Genomic DNA, 19,108 nt, shown 5'->3' with positions numbered 1-19,108 from the left:
AAAGAAAAAGGACTCGCATAATTCACATCTGCATTTTAAGAATAATTTTGAGAAACGTTACAGTAAGTTTTTTTACACCTTGGAATTGAGCACCCTCTCCCTCCTTGTTTTTTTGCCAACTTCATATGTGACCTGACTGCAAGGTGACATCTCAGTAGCTCAAGGCTTGAGACTGCGTTCTCTTGATTGTTTGACTGTTTAGCAATCTGAAAACTTTGCTTGCGATACCATCCAAAGGCAAAGTTTTTTGCATTGTGCCAGCTTGAGATATTCAAAATAGGATATGCAAATGACTTTACTTTGGCAAATGGTATGAATTTAAAAACTCGCCGATGTTAGTTTGCTACAGTTGTCAAATTATAAAATGAGAATATTGTGGATTAGGGATCCATAAATTTTAGGTTGGCTCACTAGTTGGCTGTTATTTGCCTTTACTTCTAACTTGTTCTCAAGCTCCATAGATTGGTGGAGGGTATGCTGCCTATTCTACAGAGTTTGGAACTGCAGTGTTTAGAAGTAAGCAAAAACATGTCGCAGTTCATGGAGCTTGTAATATGAAATAACATGTTCCAGAATTTAGCATCTTGAGAACCAACTTTACAAGAATAAAACAGATTTTAAATTACACCTTTCGCTACATGTCTTTTTTATTTTTTAAGGTGAAAATCACTCAAGAGCTAAAACTTATCCAGGCTGAACAGATGACAAAAATTCAAGCCAAACATCAGGCAGAATGTGACTTACTTGAAGATATGAGGTAAGGCTACAACAAACACTCCCAGATTCCTTTCAGAGCTCCTTTTTGGAAGAACATTTGGGTTACAAAACTCCGGGAACTGACGATGGAATTTCCTCTTGGATTTCCTGCTTTTAGACTCTTAAAGCATTGACACAGCTGGAAATTATAACTGGAACTAACACAATGCATACTTGCTCAGTTTGAAAGAGGGGTGGTTATAAATATGTGTCATGAACAATCCAGGTCCTTTTGGCAATATTCTTCTTAAAGAAAGCTCTCCGATGCTTCCTAGCTTTACCTTACAAATGTTTGGGTGTGGTAATTCACCTAAATTGCATTTAACTAACCTTTCTGAATTCAGCCTTTATGCAACTGTCCTTTATGTTGACCATTACAAAATTCGTTTATAATCTGATTTTAAAGAGGAATTTCTTGTTCTTAGTGTTTATGCATTTTATTGTCAAAGCAACTATGGGGAGTAATGTGTATCTGAGAAGCATCTGGAGAAATAATCAATGGCTCCATTTAGAGACCATTGATTTCTAGGATGGACATGTTGAAGAATATTTAAATGTCAATAAACCTGTAGCTGCCCTTTCCCTCTCAGTACTGTGTTTCACTAACTGCAAATTCAAAAAGATTACCTAGGCTTACATATCAGCACATAGAAAAGGTGGAAGAGACAGATTAGAAAGTGTCGGCTTGATAAAGTCCTATAATCTGACAGTACTTCTGTATCACTGAAATTCTTCTAAAAAGCTCCATAGTCTATGAAGATCATTATCTTAACTAGTTAAACTTGCTTTTTATGGGAAAGATTGCAGCATATGGTATGTAAAAATAGCGAGTATGCATTCTTGGTGAAATAAAACTTTAGTTAACCACGGTCAGGTTGATTTGAGTAGGTTGTTTATAGGGATTACACTTTATGACTGTGGCATTTGGTTGCAAGTCCAGGAACTCTTCTCTCAATACTCTCTATAACATGACACTGTAAAGTTGTGATATCTAGAATATGTAATCATAGGGTCATCTAGTCCAGCCCCTGCAGTGCAGGAATCTTTTGTCCAAGGTAAGGCTTGAACCCACAACCTGGCATTAGGAGTCTCTGACTGAGCCATCCCAAGCAAATATGTCTATTGTAATATAATATATAGTAAGTAATTGTTTACAGTCTTCAATCTTTATCAAACAAAAGACCTGAGTAGGGCAGTCTGTATGAGGGATGTAGCTGCAAGCACCCTACCACCTGCAAACAAATTCTCTCCTTGGGGGGGGGGGGTCCTCCACGTTTTACATGGAATGGCTGTGTAGAATTTCTAATATGATAAATTGGGGTAACTTGCATTCAAAATTTCAGATATGCCCCTAAAACCTGGGTGTTTGTAAACTCAGGCTTACATTCTGAATAGTTCTTTTCTATGTTAGTTTCTGAAGCATTGCAGTGCAAGATAAGGAGGAAGATAACAGGTGCAACTACATAGAGAACATCTGGAATAGAGAATTCTTTACCAGTGCTGATCTGCAAAGTTTTTCAGTTTTAGTTTATGAAAAGGATGTGCAGCTGGCCTGCCGTTGTTGTGGTTGGAGTTTGATCTCTTCACTATAGCAATCAAAGGTTCAAGGTTCTTCGGAAATAACAAGATCGTACAGCATAGGATCTGGCCCTTTTCCAGTTTTGCTCGCTTCAAAAGCCTTCGGCAGGTTGAAGAAATCCATCCATCCAGCATATGAGTGTTGGGGAACCTCTGACCTGCTGGATGCAGCAGCAACTAATATTCTTCCAATACTTGTCAACCATTCTTGCCCTCTTCATGTGTTATAACTAAAACACATCTCTTCCCCAAGACTGAGGGACAATCACAGTCAGTCAAACTTGCACAGTCTCATACAAATCCAGTTGTGAAACTTCTGTAGGGAAACAAGTATCCTGCCTAATAACTGCTAGATCTTACAACAGTTCATGCATTAAAATAAAACAGGCAGACACTAACCAAATGGTTCATCTGCTTTAGACTGTAGCTACCTTTTTTAAAACAACAACAGCAGCAACAACAACAACAGAGACCTGGGCAACAGCAAACCTTGTCTTTCTGGTGGGTAGAATCAGATGCCCCCTGGAATCCAGATGGGGTGATTTAGTTATATTTTGAAGTTCTCTTAAGATTCACTAAACTTTAGAGTGTACTGTTAATTAAGTGCCAGCACACTCTCCTCTTTTTTTCTCATCTAACTTGTTAAATATGAGCTGAAAAATCTGTTGTCTGCCGACAGCCAATTTTAAGATTCTGTTCTGTTACTGTTGAAAGATATTTGTAAATGCCTGAAACATAAGTGATCTGATTTTTCCAACTGTGCTTCAGTTGTCGTGTGTTCCCATTCTGGCTGTGATAATGTCCATTCCTGATCATAAAGTTTTTGGACTGCTTTTAAAAATTATTTTGTAATTTTGGTGTCAAATATGCACTGCTAATTATTGCAGAATAATTGGCACTTCTACACTTAAATGTAACTAGCAATTCAGAGTCAGCACTGATTATTCAAAGCAAGTAGAATTAAGGGGTTCTCTTAGCAGAACAGAGGTACATGGACCAAAGCACATATCTGATTTAACATACAAAGGACTGTTCCCTTCTGTATGTGGTAGTTTTGTTTCTACAGTAAGTCTATTGCTCTTGTTATTATTGGGTTAATAATTAGGGGTCATATTATACACAGATGGTGAATGCACAAGGGTTCAGGTTCATTCTTGGGCTCTGGTCTTTGCAGCCTGGGCTCTAGTGGGGGCAGCCTGGGGTCCGTTTCAGGCTCTGGCATGGGCGGCCTGGGTTCAGGCTCTGGCTCTGCCCCAATTTCTTAATTTGGGGTTCAAGAAAATAGGGATTGTTGGTATTATTCATGGGGGCATCTTATACATGGAAAAATACGGTACCTAAAAATTAAAATTCAAATAACTCCTAATGAATAGATTTCTACACCTATTGAGCAATGGAGGGTGATAATTTATGTTCTTCAGCAACTGAGATAGCAATAGAGGTGACAGAATGTTGCAGCGTGGATAGTATCTTTTCTGGGTTCCTGCCATTCCGTCCCCCCTCCACCCAGTTTTATGACACCTCCCCCCTGGTTATTCAGCAGGCTTTGGCTGTTGAGCTGGAGTGGGGGCTTTTGCAAATTTTGAGGTTCCATTTGTGTGTGTGTGGTGCCATTTTTGACTACATAAGAAGTGGCACTTGGGAGAATTGGGAGCTCTGTTATCATAGATGATGTGCAACTGAACTTGATAAATGAGCTGTGTTCTTAAAACTGCTATACAAGTTACTAATTCGTGCTTTAGCAAATGTGATTAGTAAGACTGAGAACATTCTACAAATGTGCACACTTTTTTTCTTTACTCCTGCAATTTGTTTGGGGAAATGGAGGTCCCTCCAGAGGTTACAGATCTTTTTCTGAACTAGCTTCTTTTGCAGTTGCCTTCTATAATGTAAATACACAAGGAAAATGTTTTGTTTAAAACATGAATCTTAATTTACTGTGCACTGTAGTTTGCAGGAATTTTTAGTAACTAGCCACATGGCATATTGTTGTGGAATAGATGACTTCTTTTGACTCTTACTGTGCTGTCCCAGATTTGACTTGGTGTTCAGAACTGTGTTTGTAAAAGAGTGATGTTTATTTTTAACCACCTTGCTTGTACAAAAAGTGAAAGTAATCTGATGCTGAACTTGAAGTGATACAAGCATGGAGGTGTGGATTTGGCATGGTGGCTCATCTTCACAGAGGGACAGAAGGTTGCTTGTCTCAGGAGTATGTGTCATGGCTTGTTTATAGATCAGCCAACACTCTCTATTATGCACCAAGGCTCGCATTTAATAATGTGCTCCAAAATGAATTCAGTTCTTTTTAGCATTTCTCAGCGGCCACTTTGCTGTAAACCACACCCAAATTAAAAACACAAAAAGCCCACAGATTAAAATATTAAGTCCCCAGCAGCTTCAGATCTCAGTTAAAATGTATAAATTAGAATGGGTTACCCATGCCATCCGCCGGAAGAAAACGTCTACTAAAACTGCCATGTCTTCAACTGCCAGTGAAAGAGTCAGGCAGACCTTTCTCAAAATGCATCCTAAAAAGTGGGGGCTGTTTGGGAGAAGACCTGGCCTGAGCATAACTGCTTGAAAGAAAGGCTGGAAAATGAGGCCTTCCAGGTTTAAATAAGGAGGTGCCTTCAACAGGTGGTATTCCTTTAGGATACACAGGCCCCGCAGCTTAGTCCTAGCTTTGCTCTCTTTGCAGGGCTTGGACCTTTAATAATTCACTACAGTACAGTCGCATCTTAAGCACTTTTAACTTGGGTGATTTCAACCATATGTGGTTGAAGGCTGGTGACTGAAAATCCCACAAGTTAAATGCAAGCAAGGCAGAGAGCTTAAAAGCTTTTTTGTGCTGGTAAAACCTGATGCAGAAAGAGCTTTTTAGCTCTCTGCCTTGCTTTGAAGGACAGGGAGGGCAAGGCCTTCTCGGCGCACTGCCTGCAGCTGCCCCAGGATGCTCACTGGGGAGTTCCCCCCAAGGGTTTAGATATACATTATATAATTTTATTTGTATGCTGCTTTTCCATGGTTCAAGCCATGCTCAAGGTAGCTTACAACATGAAGAAACACATAATTACAACATAAACTATCCAAAAACACACAACCAAATTGAACAATTTTCACATAAATCATAATATCTAAAAAACAAACAAACATCAGTAACAGCAACAAACTCCCCTAAGCAATACCTGAGTCCAAGAGTCTGTTGATCGGCCTGTGTTTTGTCACTGGAGTCAGTCTGGGTCCTGCCATATGCATACTCATAGCCATATGCATTTTTGCATATAAGTGCAACCCTTGGAACCAAACACCTGCATAAGCTACTGTACAGTATTCTGTCCTTGAACACTGAGATAAAACTAGTGGTGTTGGCTACAGCCACACAATTAAGAACTTGCCCAGCATTCTGTTTCCAGCAGAGGCAAGCCAGAGGCTTCTGTAAGTTCATCAGATTGTATGAAACTGATAACTGTCTCCAGCATCTGGCAATCATAAATTAAGCATGTTACCTTCAGAACATTAGGGTTCTTTTCAGCTATCCTGGCCAGAGCTATTGATAAAAAGACACATCTTCCATTGATTTCTCTATTTCTTTTCAAAACAAACTGGCTGACTTATTGCCAACCACTGAAATCCACCCACCACTTCCTGAAGCTCTCCTGGCTTTACCATGTCTTCAGAGGAAGGGAGTTGGTAAACACGAAATAGCCACATGAAAGACAGAACACACCCACTGCAAATAAGATTCACTTCTGTACTGATTCTTCATGAGGCATTGCCTGAACAGAGGTGTTATTATTGAAGCTTTCTTACTGATAATGTGTTGTTTTTTTTACCACTGACTTACTGCCTATCTTTTTCACTCTATGAATTGAGCTAATGGGGTTTTTTTGGGTTGCATGTAAGTGTTTTGCCAGTGCTGGAATTGAATAATAGTAAAATTGAAAGGAACCAAGGCACAATTTGGCCATCCAAATGTAACTTGTGACCCATCACACCAAATGGAAGGTAGGGGCACACGGTGGGTCAGTAAACATTTTGTTCTTGCTGCCCATCTGGAGCTAAAATGCCAGGGGGATTGCCAGGCATCTGACACATAGCCCAATATATGGCTGGCTTGCAGCTTGGTAGGTCACAAATTGTGTAAGACCCACCTACCGTATCCTCTGCCCAAATGCATCCACCAGCCGAATAAAGCTCAGCTCCCTTACCATCTTTCCACTATTTTTGTTGGCATCCATCTGTCTCCAGAGAGAATGGAGTGTACTTTGGGGGGTGAAGTCAAACCACTGCATTAGTAGTACTGAATTGACCTCCCCGAGGCACAAGCCTGGGCATTGTGTCTGGAGGTCCTGCGAGGCCCAGACAACAAAATCTCCCTCCCAGCCTCGCTGTGTGGTCCAAAGCAGAACAATACATTTGGTACCAGCTTAGCTGCAGGAGTTGCTGGAATGAGGGGTGCAGAAACCACCTTCTTAACCATTGGACCCACTATCGGTTTTGTCTACGCAATCCACCAGAGCCTGTCTTTGAATGCAGGGATATTCCTTAACTCACTGAGGGTTTAAGATTCATTGGCTACACTCACCTGGTTTAGCCCGCCAGTCAAAGCTATAATTTACCGTGTACTAAGGTAAAAGGTAATGGACCCCTGGACAGTTAAGTCCAGTCAAAGACGACTGGGGTGCAGCGCTCATCTTGCTTCAAGTCGAGGGAGCCAGCGTTTGTCTGCAGATAGCTTTCTGGCTCATGTGGCCAGCATGACTAAACCACTGCCAATCATTCTCAAAAGACATAAAAGCTTGGTGAGTTATCCTTCCATCTTTTATGTCACTGCAAAAAAAAGTGTAGATAAAGAATACTTGGTTATGTGGTTTCTATCCAACAAATATCTCAGTAGGGGGGAGGAATAGATTAAAGTAGCGTATCTAAATTTGGGAAGAGCTTAGTCCTACAGAAGTCTGAAATTATGGGGTGAAATCAGAAGATGCTACATATGCTACATATCATAAGATAGTTATTCTAGGGCAGCAAATCATGTTTTGATTATTGGGTATATGTCTTAAATGGAATAACCGAGTATAGCCTGTCATTGATGATATACCTAATAAAACATAAAAGCATCAAAGCAGAAACATTATTTCATTACATTGTTGTAACAATGTGTTAGTTAACAAGTGACACAGATTCCAAGCACTAATTAGAGGAATATGTTCAAGAAATAGACTTCAAAATCAAGATGCCTATTTGACATAGACTGTGGCATTGTAGAGACTCAGCATGGGAATAAAAAGTTATTGAATTCAATTTTCTCTTAATGTATAGAAATTGAAGAACAGGGTGAGAAAGGGGTACTTGGAGAAAAACTCCGACAAATAAAATGTGCTTTGAATAACTGTAATTCACATCTTCTTTAACACATATCCTAGCAGCTACAACTTGGTTTACCATGTGAAAAGGATCAGAGGTGAACATATAAGGTCTTCTGCTCTTTGAGTAAGGTAAAGGGACCCCTGACCATTAGGTCCAGTCATGGCCGACTCTGGGGTTGTGGCGCTCATCTCGCTTTATTGGCCGAGGGAGCTGGCGTACAGCTTCCGGGTCATGTGGACAGCATGACTAAGCCGCTTCTGGCAAACCAGAGCAGCGCACGGAAATGCCGTTTACCTTCCCGCCGAAGCGGTACCTATTTATCTACTTGTGCTTTTGAATTGCTAGGTTGGCAGGAGCTCTTTGAGTAGATGTTAGTAAAAAAGCAATTCTTTCCACTAATGAAAGTCATGGCTCCAGAAAGAATTATTAAGACTGATCAGATTTCTAGGCTCTCTTTTTCACTGAAGGGTTTTCAAATACTATTGATGTTTACCTTGTCCTGTTTCCAGACACCAGCAATCTAAATTTCCTTTCCTTTTAAACCTTCCAGTTACAAGAAAAGCTTCTGAGTCTGCCTTCCAGCTTTAGCATTTTTTGTTTACTGTAGAAGAGACTGCCTTGTGTTCGGGAATGCACCTGAGCATATAGTGGAAATCTTAAAAGCAAATACGTTCAGCTAGCAGGCACAACTTAATGTCTTGCGTGAGCCATAGAATACAACATGTACAGCAAATATGATAAACAGGAATCTGTGATCAGGAATCTGATTAGAGGAAAGAGGGAGGAAATTGAGAAATGCAATACTTAGTGGCTGAGTTGTGAGACTATAGCTTGCTGCTTGATTTGCATCTCTTTCAAAGCAAATGCTTTAACAATATTGAGCAGAGGAAATGTTATATTGAAAGGACATGAATGCATAGTATGGACAAAGCTCTGGATTTTGCTTCTTTTTGAAGGAATTAAATTAAAAGTGTTGGTGCCTTTCAGTTGTACTCTTATTACAAGACAGACAGGTAATTTTTGAAAAACAGATAATATTTCCTAGGTTTCTTTCCTTGGGGGCACCTAATACAGTTTCTGCCACTCCTTCATTCTCCACCATAATTATTTTCTTACTAATGCCAGGTCTTTTTTTAAAAAAAACACACACCAAAAAAACCACCCCCAAGACACTCTTGAAAGAAAATCCAGCTACATCTAGCAATTATTCTTCATTAGAGTTACCAGACTATTTTATATTGTAAACCACTCTGTGATCTTGGGATGAAGAGCAGTATAGAAATGTAATAAACAAACAAAGAAACAAACATTTTACTTATTTGCTGGTAGCCTCTAGACTGTTCTTTGTGCCAGAGTTTGTGAGTCCAACCGCTTTCCCTACTAGCCTTAGGATATTTGGAACAGTAGTAGTTTCAGGGGTGAGATCATCCAGCATTTCTTTCTATTATTACTAGAACTTTCTAGCTAAGGTCTTATAGACACATGCTAGTCAAAACCCTCCGTGTAACTTCAACACCATTGGCATTTCAAGTTCTCTGAAAGACATGCTGCTAGTTTGCTTTTCATGAAGCTGTTTAGTTTTGAAATGGAGCAATATTTAGATCACACATGTTGCCATTTATTTATTTGTTTTATTTATTGATTAAATTAGTATATCACCCTTCATCGGCAGATTCTCAGGGCTGTTCACAGCGTAATGCAATATAAAAGCACAAAATACACAATAAAAACAGGAACAGAAAAGCACAAACCAATACCCCCCCCCTCCCCTCCACCCATACAGTATGCATACTGGATCCGTTTCAGTCGGGACTTAGGCCTGGGTTTGGCACAGAAATTGCTTTGGTCATCCTGTATGATGACTTCTGTTGGGGGAGAGACAAAGGAAATGTATCCCTGTTACCGGTAATTCTCCTCAACATCTCAGTGGCTTTTCATACCATCAACCATGCTATCCTTCTGGAGTAGCTGTCCTACTTTGCAGGGTTGTGGGATGACACTGTGTTGTGGTGGTTCCAGTCCTACTTGGATGCCCATTTCCACAGGGCGACGCTTGCCGAGTGCTACGTGGCCCCATGGAGCCTTCAATGTGGGGTTGCTCAGGGTTCAGTTTTATCCCCCATATTGTTTAACATCGACAAGAAACCGCTAAGTGGGGTCATCCAGAGTTTTTGAGCCTGTTGTCAGCAATATGCTGATGACACACCGCTCTGCTTCTCCTTTACATCTGAAGGTGGGGCAGTGGATGTGCTGGACCATTGTCTTGTCTCAGTAATGGCCTGGATGAGAGCCAACAAACTGAAGCTCAATCCAGAAAAGACTGAGGTACTGTTAGTGGGTAGTTCCCTAGACCGGATGGATGGGAGGTTGCCTGCTCTTGATGGGGAGCAGATACGTAGTTTAGGGTACTTTGGGATCCATTACTGTTGTTTGAGGCGCAGGTGGCCTTGGTGACATGAAGAGCCTTCCATCAGCTTTGGCTGGTGGCCCAGCGGTGCCCCTATCTGGGCAGGGATAACCTCGCCTCTGTCATCCATGCTCTGTTGACGTCTAGGTTAGATTACTGCAATATGCAATATGTGGGGCTGCCTCTAAATACAGTCCGGAAACTTAGGCTGGTGAAGATTTACATTAATCTTGTCTCTGGAAAATTCTGTATCCCATAATATAGCCTTGGGAGATTTGGTAGATTAACTTGGATCGCAGTGACATTTTAGCCAATATTTGGAACTATGGGTTGGAACCCAAGAACCATGAGTGGAGTTCCATTTGTGAATGAGGCATTCCTGTCCCTTCCCTCCTGGCTGTACAAATATGGGGCAGCATTTTTGTTAGTACAAGGGTTAATGCTCACGTACGAGGATTTCCTATTCCCCCATTAATTTATCTGGAGGGTTTGGGGGAACCACAGAATTACTTTAAAGGGGTATCGTGGGATGAAAGGGGGAGATAATTCCATTGTCGCACCAGCACAAGATTTTTCCTTCACAATCTGCTGAGCGCTATATTGAATACAACCCATGGTTTCAACTAGCATGTTAGATTTTCTGAGCTGAGTCCAAACCGTTGCCCTGGGGATTAGTGAATAAAATAGATGGCCTTGGCAGTTATAAACCCTCCAACCTGGCACACAGCACCCTTTTAAAGAAAAAATATACATTTACTTCATTGTGTATAACTAATATGTCGTACGTATCGTTAACAATGATGGGGTCCAACCCTCCTTTCTGGCAAGTTTAAATGTTGGTTGCAAATTTCCATAGTGGATATTATAGTGTTTCTTGCTATAATTCCCATAGATTTTTATCTTGCTTTGACTACAGAATACCAAAGAGCCAGCCTTTTGTTTATCTGTGACATAAATTGGCACCATGTGGTGTAGTATATCCATAAAATGGGTGATGTATAGGTGACATGTTCAAAGATTATGATAACACGAGGGGACAGATATCATGTGGTTCTGCTTTTTCATTGATGTGTTTGTGAAGCTTGCAGCTGCTTCAGATAGAATTGTGTGTCAAGCTAAAACTGCACCATACCGGTATGCTTTTGGTATGTGCCATGGAATGCTTTGACTTCATGAAACAGTACCTTCTTTTATCATCTGCAAATCCAAACATCAGTGAGCACTGTGACCTTGACTGCGTGTCTTAGCTGTAACACCTTTGCAAATATCAAAATTCGGTTCTATGTCCATACAACTGTTCTTTCTTTTCTAAAGTCATGTGACTCCACCAGAGTACACAAACATTGGATCACGAGTGTAAGCTACTGCAGCTTAAAATTTCCATTCCTTCCAAGACCTGAACAGATATTGCTTGGTTATCACTTTGCAAGCTCATACTTCTGCTGTATTGTAGATCTGTGAGATATAATGACCAGAACGGGTGAGCAATGAGGTGGTCAAGTTGTGGAAGACTCCAGATTGTTTGTGTGGGCAATGAACACAAAGGGATTTCATAGAGCTCCAAAATGATCTCTTGAAACGCTGTGAGCAGGCAGGACAATGGCAAATGTCATTCAGTGAAAGCTTAATGTGATGCACACTGGGACAAAAATTCTTCTTTCAACTATACACAGATATAGACTGAGTTGATGGTGGCTAAGCAGGAAAGAGGTCTTGGGGTAATGGGAACAGCAGCTGTGAAAGGCAGATTCCACACTGAGCATCATTAGCAAGAAGATCAAAAATAAACCCACATTGTAATGCCTTTATATAAATGTATATCATGTTCACTCTTAGAATATTGTTTACAGTTCTGGTTGCTACACCTTGAAAAGCTGGAGAGGGCTATCGTGCTCATCCTAAGGAAAAACCATCTTCCGCAGAAACTGCTGCTTGCCTTCTATCACTGTGCCATTGAGAGCGTGCTCACTTATGGCTTATGTGTGTGGTACGGAAGCTGTACCACCCAGGACAGGATGGGGTTGTGCAGAGTTGTGAAGGCAGCAGAGAGCATTGTTGGCTGCCCACTCTCCACCTTAGAGCAGATTTATGCCACAAGGTGCCAGAGGAAGGCACTGGACATAGTAAAAGATCCATCGCATCCTGGTCACTGTCTCTTCGAGCTCCTGCCGTCGGGACGGAGATACAGGACGATGATGACAAGAACGAGCCGTCTCAAGAACAGCTTCTTCTCCAGAGCGATCTCGGCCCTGAATGGGAAACCTGGACTTTGAAAGTCATCTAATCTTCCTTGCTGTATTATATTATATTGTTTTAATTAGTGTTTTTATAGTTGTTCTGATTTTGAGTGGAGTGCCCTATCTGGGTGGATGGAGCAGCCAAGTAATTTCGTTGTCTCTGAGAGGGGGCAATGACAATAAAGATATTATTATTATTATTATTATTATTATTATTATTATTATTTCATGTTTTTGGTTGGGTGCTGAGAAGAAGATGCTAGACTGCATGCTGTATTATTTTTCCAATATTCTTCCCACCTATGCTTTCTGGGATGGCAGTGGATGTGTTGTGCATGCAGAATCCTCCAAGTTCACAGAGTGCATCAGACCAATGCTCCACGTCACCCAGGTTCGGTACAGGAAGCTGGGTTTTGCTTTATGAGCTGTCAACCCTTTGGGTCCCTCCTATATTTGGAAGCTGCCCCTCCTCTATGTGTTCCGTTGTGATCTTGACCTCTCAACTTTACATCAAGCTTGTATTATGGGGTATCCTGCAGTTCTGGCACTCCTTCTGGAGATTTGCCAGTAAACTCAAGCACTTCCCAGAAGTGCTGCAACACATTTTTATTTGCACTGGCATTTATAATTGGAAGGTCATTCTAATTCTGATGCTATCTTAGTACATTAATAGGTGTATCTGATGGTTCGCTGTGGACACAGGAGGTTCCTGAATCACAATGAGTGATGACATTACTTCCTTGGAGGAAAGAGCTGCTTTTATGCTCGACTCAGAAAGGGATACAGGATCACATGTGTAGTTTGCGTGCAACTCTATTCCAGGGTTGCAGGTCTTCGCTACCAGAGAAGGCACTTGATAGTTTGACCAAGTGGTCAGGCAGCTGTTGAATTCTCTGCTGGAACTGGTGAGATAGTGGTTGCGAAACTCACATGCTTGCTCAAATAAACTTTATATGTTCTTAAGGATGCTCAGACTTTTTGTTAACTCTCAGGATTGAGGGGAGTTTTAACAGAAAATACTTCTTCAATGGTTTTGCCAGTTAATACCGGATACCCAGAGCCTGTTTTCCACTGTTAAATATGTTGGTGGTACATAAGTCTCCATGGCTTGTAGGGTACAGGTAGCATACTTTGGAGTCCAGGCATTGAGCCAGCCCTTGAGTTCATCTGGTGATATATATAAACAATATGTGAAGAGATAACCCATTTGATTGCTGTATCAGCATTCTTGTTAGAGGGACAGCACTAGCTATTGCCTGCTAATTCCTGGAAATATGAAAGAGGATTGATTTTGTAGAAATTACTTGTACTACTTTTGTTCTTTGTTCAGTAAAAAATTAATTAAAGGGTAGCTTAATACTGTCTAGACCAGTGATGGCCAAACTTGGTCCTCCAGCTGTTTGGGACTACAGTTCCCATAATCCCTGACCACTGGTTCTGTTAGCTGGGGATGATGGGAGTTGTAGTCCCAAAACAGCTGGAGGGCCAAGTTTGGTCATCACTGGTCTAGATGAAGTAATTACCAACAGCAAAAGCCAGTCAGGGCTTTTATGATGTATTTCTAGCATATTTGTCGTTGTATATATAAAATCGTATATAAAATTGAGCACATGTGTTACTAGCAGCTTTCATTTTAATGCAAGCAATTCTATTATTACCTTCTTCCATAGCTACCCCGCCCTGCCCCTCCCCCCTGGGAAAAACCACCAGTCTTGGTATTCCATTGTGTCTAGGATGAAATGTTCTTCTAAGCATTTGATGTACTCCAGTGTCTTTCTGACGAAAGCAGAATTGCTGCCTAGGATTTACTACTTCTATTGCTAAGGGAATTCTAGATGCCCCAATCTGATTTTTTTTTTAAAGCTTTGTTGCCAATAGCAACACATTGTAATCCTTTACAGTATGTGGCTTTTCCATTTTTAAAACAGTTACACAGACTAGAATATTTTTCCTCTTGGTGTTTACATATATATATTCATGCTGCTGGGGTTAAAAGGTTTTATATAGAACTTACAAGTCCTAAATAGATATGGTGTCAGGACAATAGAATCTGACTTCTGCATGCAAAATCTTGGGTGACACAGTTTCTGTGCTAAAACGAGACGTCATTTAATTGCTTCTAGTAAAGCTATAAAGCCAAGTTTACAATTTCACAGTGTCGTAACTGACTGCCACCTGTCCTGTATTGTTGCATATGGCTTTTGGTCAGTAATAAATGACAGCCAGGTAGGAAGAATAGATGTTTCATACTGGTTGAACCTTTGTGTTAAACCACAGTGTAAAGACAATGGTTAGAGCTGTCAGTCCCCATGTTAATTGACCATCTTTAGTTTTATTTTTCCAAGGAACTAAACGGGAAACCCTCCGTGGCAGAAAGATTTACATAATAGCCTTTATAGGGGTAGTTGCTTTTTAGAATTTGGGGCAGTAGAGTGAACACAGTGTGTCAAAGACAGGACTTCATTTCCCAACTTAAGATGTAACTGGCTGGACCTCTTGAAACTAGATGGTTTTTATTATGTATAATGGTCTAATACTAAATTATGTATAATGGTCTAATACTAAAACAAACAAAAAATTCCTTCCAGTAGCACCTTAAAGACCAACTAAGTTAGTTCTTGGTATGAGCTTTCGTGTGCATGCATACCAAGAACTAACTTAGTTGGTCTTTAAGGTGCTACTGGAAGGAATTTTTTTTGTTTTGACTATGGCAGACCAACACAGCTACCTATCTGTAACTGGTCTAATACTAAATATCTATAGGTAATCAAAGGAAAACAACGTATCTTCCTCTTGGCAGCAGAGAAAGCAGCTGCATGCACTATTAAGGTGTTTTATTCTTTGGAACCTGAGGCAGTCTAGGTTATATAATAGTCCTTGCATAACAGAACATGAACCAACAGGAAGGAAATATTATTTCTCAATGTAGACTTTTTGTTTGCATTTACAACCTGGCAAAACTTTACATATGAAAAATCAACATGACCTTTGAAACATAGGACCAGAAGGAAAATAATTTTCTGCATTACGTTTAAAACTTGTCCTGTGCCTCTGAAGAATCTTGGAAGCATTTTCACATGTTAATGATGTAAAAGAATTAAACAAGCAGAATCTGCGCATTCAAAAGCGCAGAGGGTGACATCCAGAAATGAAGCCGCAGCCAAGTGGTAAAACAGCAGGCTAGAGGAATGGCTGCTTGTCAGCAGTGAGATTCACTTGTTCCGGTTCCAGGCATCCGGAAATATTTTGCCAAAACGTTGCAAAACAACAAATAATCCCAAAGTTTGTTTGTTTGTTTGTTTTAAAACTGCCTTTTGCTTTTGGAGCCTTGAGGTTCATGTGTTCTCTGCACTTCTAACCTTTTCATAAGCATAAGCTGAAGTTCCCAGGCATTTTGCTCAAGCTGAGAGCCAAGGGCTTAACATTGGAGAAGTTTCTTGTCAAATACTGCAACATTCATGGTCAAATAATAGAAACTGACAAAAAAACCCCAACACTGTTTAATGTGGGGGTGTAGCAAAACGCAATAGTGTGCAAAGGCTTTCCTGCAGAAATGGTTTGTGGGTGCCTGTTGAAACTTGTGCAGTCAATTGCATATACATTCGTTGAGGGATACAGGTGAGCTGCACTGGTAGAAACAGCACTTTTGAGATTTAAGGACCAGTTCATGCATGTATACCATGTCTTACAGTCAGAGCTTGAAGGCTTGCAAGCCAGCGTGTAAACTCACTCCATCAAAATACCGTGTGTGATGGTGCTGTCTCTGCTGTCTGTTTTGTAATGGCTCATAAGCAGTGCTTTTTTCTGGGGGTACACAGGGGTACACATACCCCTAAACATTTTGTGAATCTAAGTTTGGCCTCGTTGAGGGGGCAGTATTTCAGTATGAGTGGGAAAATGAGAGTGCCCCTAAACATTTTTTTTAAGAAAAAAAGCACTGCTCATAAGCAAACTCAGGTTATCAAATGACGTGTAAAGTAACCCTAATAAAGCTGGAATAGCCCTTGGTGGTTGTATTCAGGGGTCCACAATTTGCGGTCACCTATATTTTACTCCTCCCCAGCTCAGTTTGAACCCTTGTGCCTGCTCTACACAGTGTGTCGCATCATTTTCATCACATCAGTTTGGTATTGGAGAATGGCTTAGGATCCCAAGAATGTTTCAAAAAGTGGAGGCATCGTCAACTATAAGGGACGATGTGGCTCTTTATTAGGCCATTTATTTATGGATTGAGCATATATCTCTTCCATCCAGTTTCTTGAAAATCTGTCGTGTGGGAGAGATTGCAGGGGGAGGCAGACTGAAAAAGACCGTATCAGGACCTGCCTCAGTTGTACTGTCGTCGTCACCCCCCCAGCAACACAGGGTGATCCACCATCTACTATCATGGGGGGCAGATCCTGCTATGCCCCCCCCCACTTTAATATGCTACTGTTGTGTATATAATTGAATGTTATTTGAAAGCTGCCTTGATTGGATTTAGATTCAGAAAGGCGGGAGATAATGTTCATAAATAAGGTTTTAAAAGAAAACTTGGATAAGTAGCTTTTAAAGTGCATGATGAGAGTGATGGCAGAATGGCAGCTAATGTTGGAAAAATTAGACCTGGAGACTTTGAGTCACTGGAAAAGCTTCATCCTTTTGAAAACAAGTGGCAGCACAGATATAGAGAAGCTTCTCTTTGTTAGCAAGTCATATATTTACCCATGTTTTATTGCCTTACAATTGTAAATGAAACAAAGGTTTTTTTCTTCAGTTTCCTTCGTTGGATGTTATAGTAAAGCGGGGTGGAAAAGTCCACATGTCTTAAAAGAATAAATTCCTTTTTATATTTGCTGTACAGGTGTAGTACTTACTTTTCCTGAACTCTGACTCAGAGCATTATGTACATGTGAGATAAACTTTTAAAAAGACTGCCTGCACTCAGCCTGATATAAAAGTCTTGGGGGACCATGGAGAATAACTAAATGGGAAAAGATAGCATTGGACAACTGGCAAAAACTGTGAGCAGACTCTGGTAGCCCCAGCAGGTATTTGACAGTGGACTGTACAGATGGGTGTCTTGCATTCACCAGTTGAATCAGATTGTGTCCCAGAGCACTTGAAAGATTCTCCTTGTCAAATGAGGTTCTTCCACACTGTTAGTATACCTGAAAAGATCACCACACTCACAATCTTATTCATTTTGAAGTCTGGGTACCCTGCTTCCACGAACATGCTCCTTTCTATTACCGTTCAATGCCTTTATTAGCTTTTGGCCCCCGCTCCACCGTAACTTTCTAAACCTTTACGATCCCAGCCTGCTTCCTGCATTGAATTTCAGTTTCGCTTCAATTTGAAAGCTACAAGGGTGATAGAAAGAGGATGTGCTGGCAGGTGTGCCAAATTTAGTTTGAGTCTTCATGATCTTCTGATAATCATTAGAAGAATTCTGTTTCTCTGAGTTCAAATGCACCAGCTCCCTAAGATAATGAGAGGGCTTAATCTGACTCCATGCATTGACATAGCAAAAGGAAACAAAGAAAAGAATGCAATTGGTAGGCACTTAAATACTTTTTAAACAAAAAAGGTAGTATTTACATATCACAATCTACTTTCACAATGAGTGGCAGCGAGCCGTGTATGGAACTGGAGTGGTACAGTCTTAGCTTGGGCTTTTTTTCCTGTGCCACACATGCCAAAAAATAGTTGGCCAATTGTGTTATGCGGTAAATGGTAAATTTAAATAGTAATTAGTAATTATTTTAAGCAAAACAAAATCATACTGCCTTTCCCTCCTGCAGTGTGAACTTCCTTAAAGAGCCTTTATAACTGTAAATTTTATAAATTATAACTTGTGACAGTTCTTGGTAAAAGGCAGAAAGCTGATTTATAAACACTGTATTAAAACAGACTCAAAGCCACAAAGCTGTCATCTAGCTCTAGCTCTCTGAAGCTAGTCTTTTCTGTTCATTTAAGCAACACTTTGCTGCATCTTGACTTAAGATCTTGCAGTGGCATTGCTTTATAAAGGCATCCATTTCAAGATGGTGTGGAGAATATTATTTGTTAATCAGGGCTATAAACTAGCTCGCCAGTTGCAGCAAACAATATATAAGGAGGCTACATTCTGTTGGCAGTGGTACGTTTGTTGCAGATCTTCTGAAACTGGAGCTGTTCATAAACCTGCCAAGTTCTCTGTCAAGTGTGTGTGTGTGTGTGTACGTACGTACGTACGTACGTACGTACGTACACACACACACACACTGCTTGCTTGTTTTGGTATAAGGAGGAAGAACTCTTTTAAAAGCCAGACCACATAATACTAGTTTCCTCCACAGTTATGTATAGAGGAGGAACTAATGTTTCCCCCTCTCACCAGTTTTAGGTGATTCCCATGGGTACTGTTGCTAGCCTTTCTGTTCCCCTGGAAAGTCCAAAATGTATATTTGAACGTATAAACTAGACTTATATGAAGCATAGTGCAGCTAGCTAGCATCCCTTAAAAGGAAGAGAGAGAGAGAGAGAGAGAATTGTTGGCTTCCATCATTCCATTCCTATTGGATTGAAAAAGCTTCCCCTAACTCTTGTGTATGCTTTTTCTCAATGCTTCCTTTGTCCTTCCCTAGTATTTTATTTGTAGAAAGAGGCAGGGGGATCCAGCAGAATGAATGGTGGGGACAGCAAGAAACTTTGGGTCAACCATCTTATTATGCAACAGATTTTTAACCAATGTTAGAAACTCAGATATATAAGCTCGGCGCCAAATAGCTCCTTA

At 40.6% G+C, this 19,108-nt stretch overlaps 1 protein-coding gene and 1 long non-coding RNA gene across 10 annotated transcripts in view; both read left to right on the top strand.

The window, feature by feature from the left end:
- LOC310844042 overlaps window positions 1-19,108 on the top strand; it is a 207,123-nt gene that overhangs the window by 36,070 nt on the left and 151,945 nt on the right. The window lies entirely within an intron of this gene.
- The window catches only part of FCHSD2 (FCH and double SH3 domains 2), a 149,568-nt gene that overhangs the window by 4,468 nt on the left and 125,992 nt on the right, over window positions 1-19,108 (top strand). For 4 of the 9 annotated variants that reach the window (XM_083736589.1, XM_083736588.1, XM_083736586.1 and 1 more), the window contains exons 1-2: window positions 466-516; window positions 660-757. In XM_083736589.1, the coding sequence (XP_083592715.1) occupies window positions 475-516; window positions 660-757 (140 nt within the window). In that variant the 5' untranslated portion in view covers window positions 466-474. Of the gene's footprint in view, window positions 1-459; window positions 517-659; window positions 758-19,108 lie in introns of those variants that run through there. The other 5 variants (XR_014563583.1, XM_083736592.1, XM_083736591.1 and 2 more) reach the window with 2 other exon arrangements.

The sequence above is a fragment of the Podarcis gaigeae genome (assembly GCF_964106915.1).
Source record: "Podarcis gaigeae genome assembly, chromosome: 4".
Lineage (NCBI taxonomy): Eukaryota > Metazoa > Chordata > Lepidosauria > Squamata > Lacertidae > Podarcis > Podarcis gaigeae.
The sequence above is the reverse complement of the archived record's forward strand: the minus strand, read 5'-3'. Positions and strand labels throughout refer to the sequence as shown.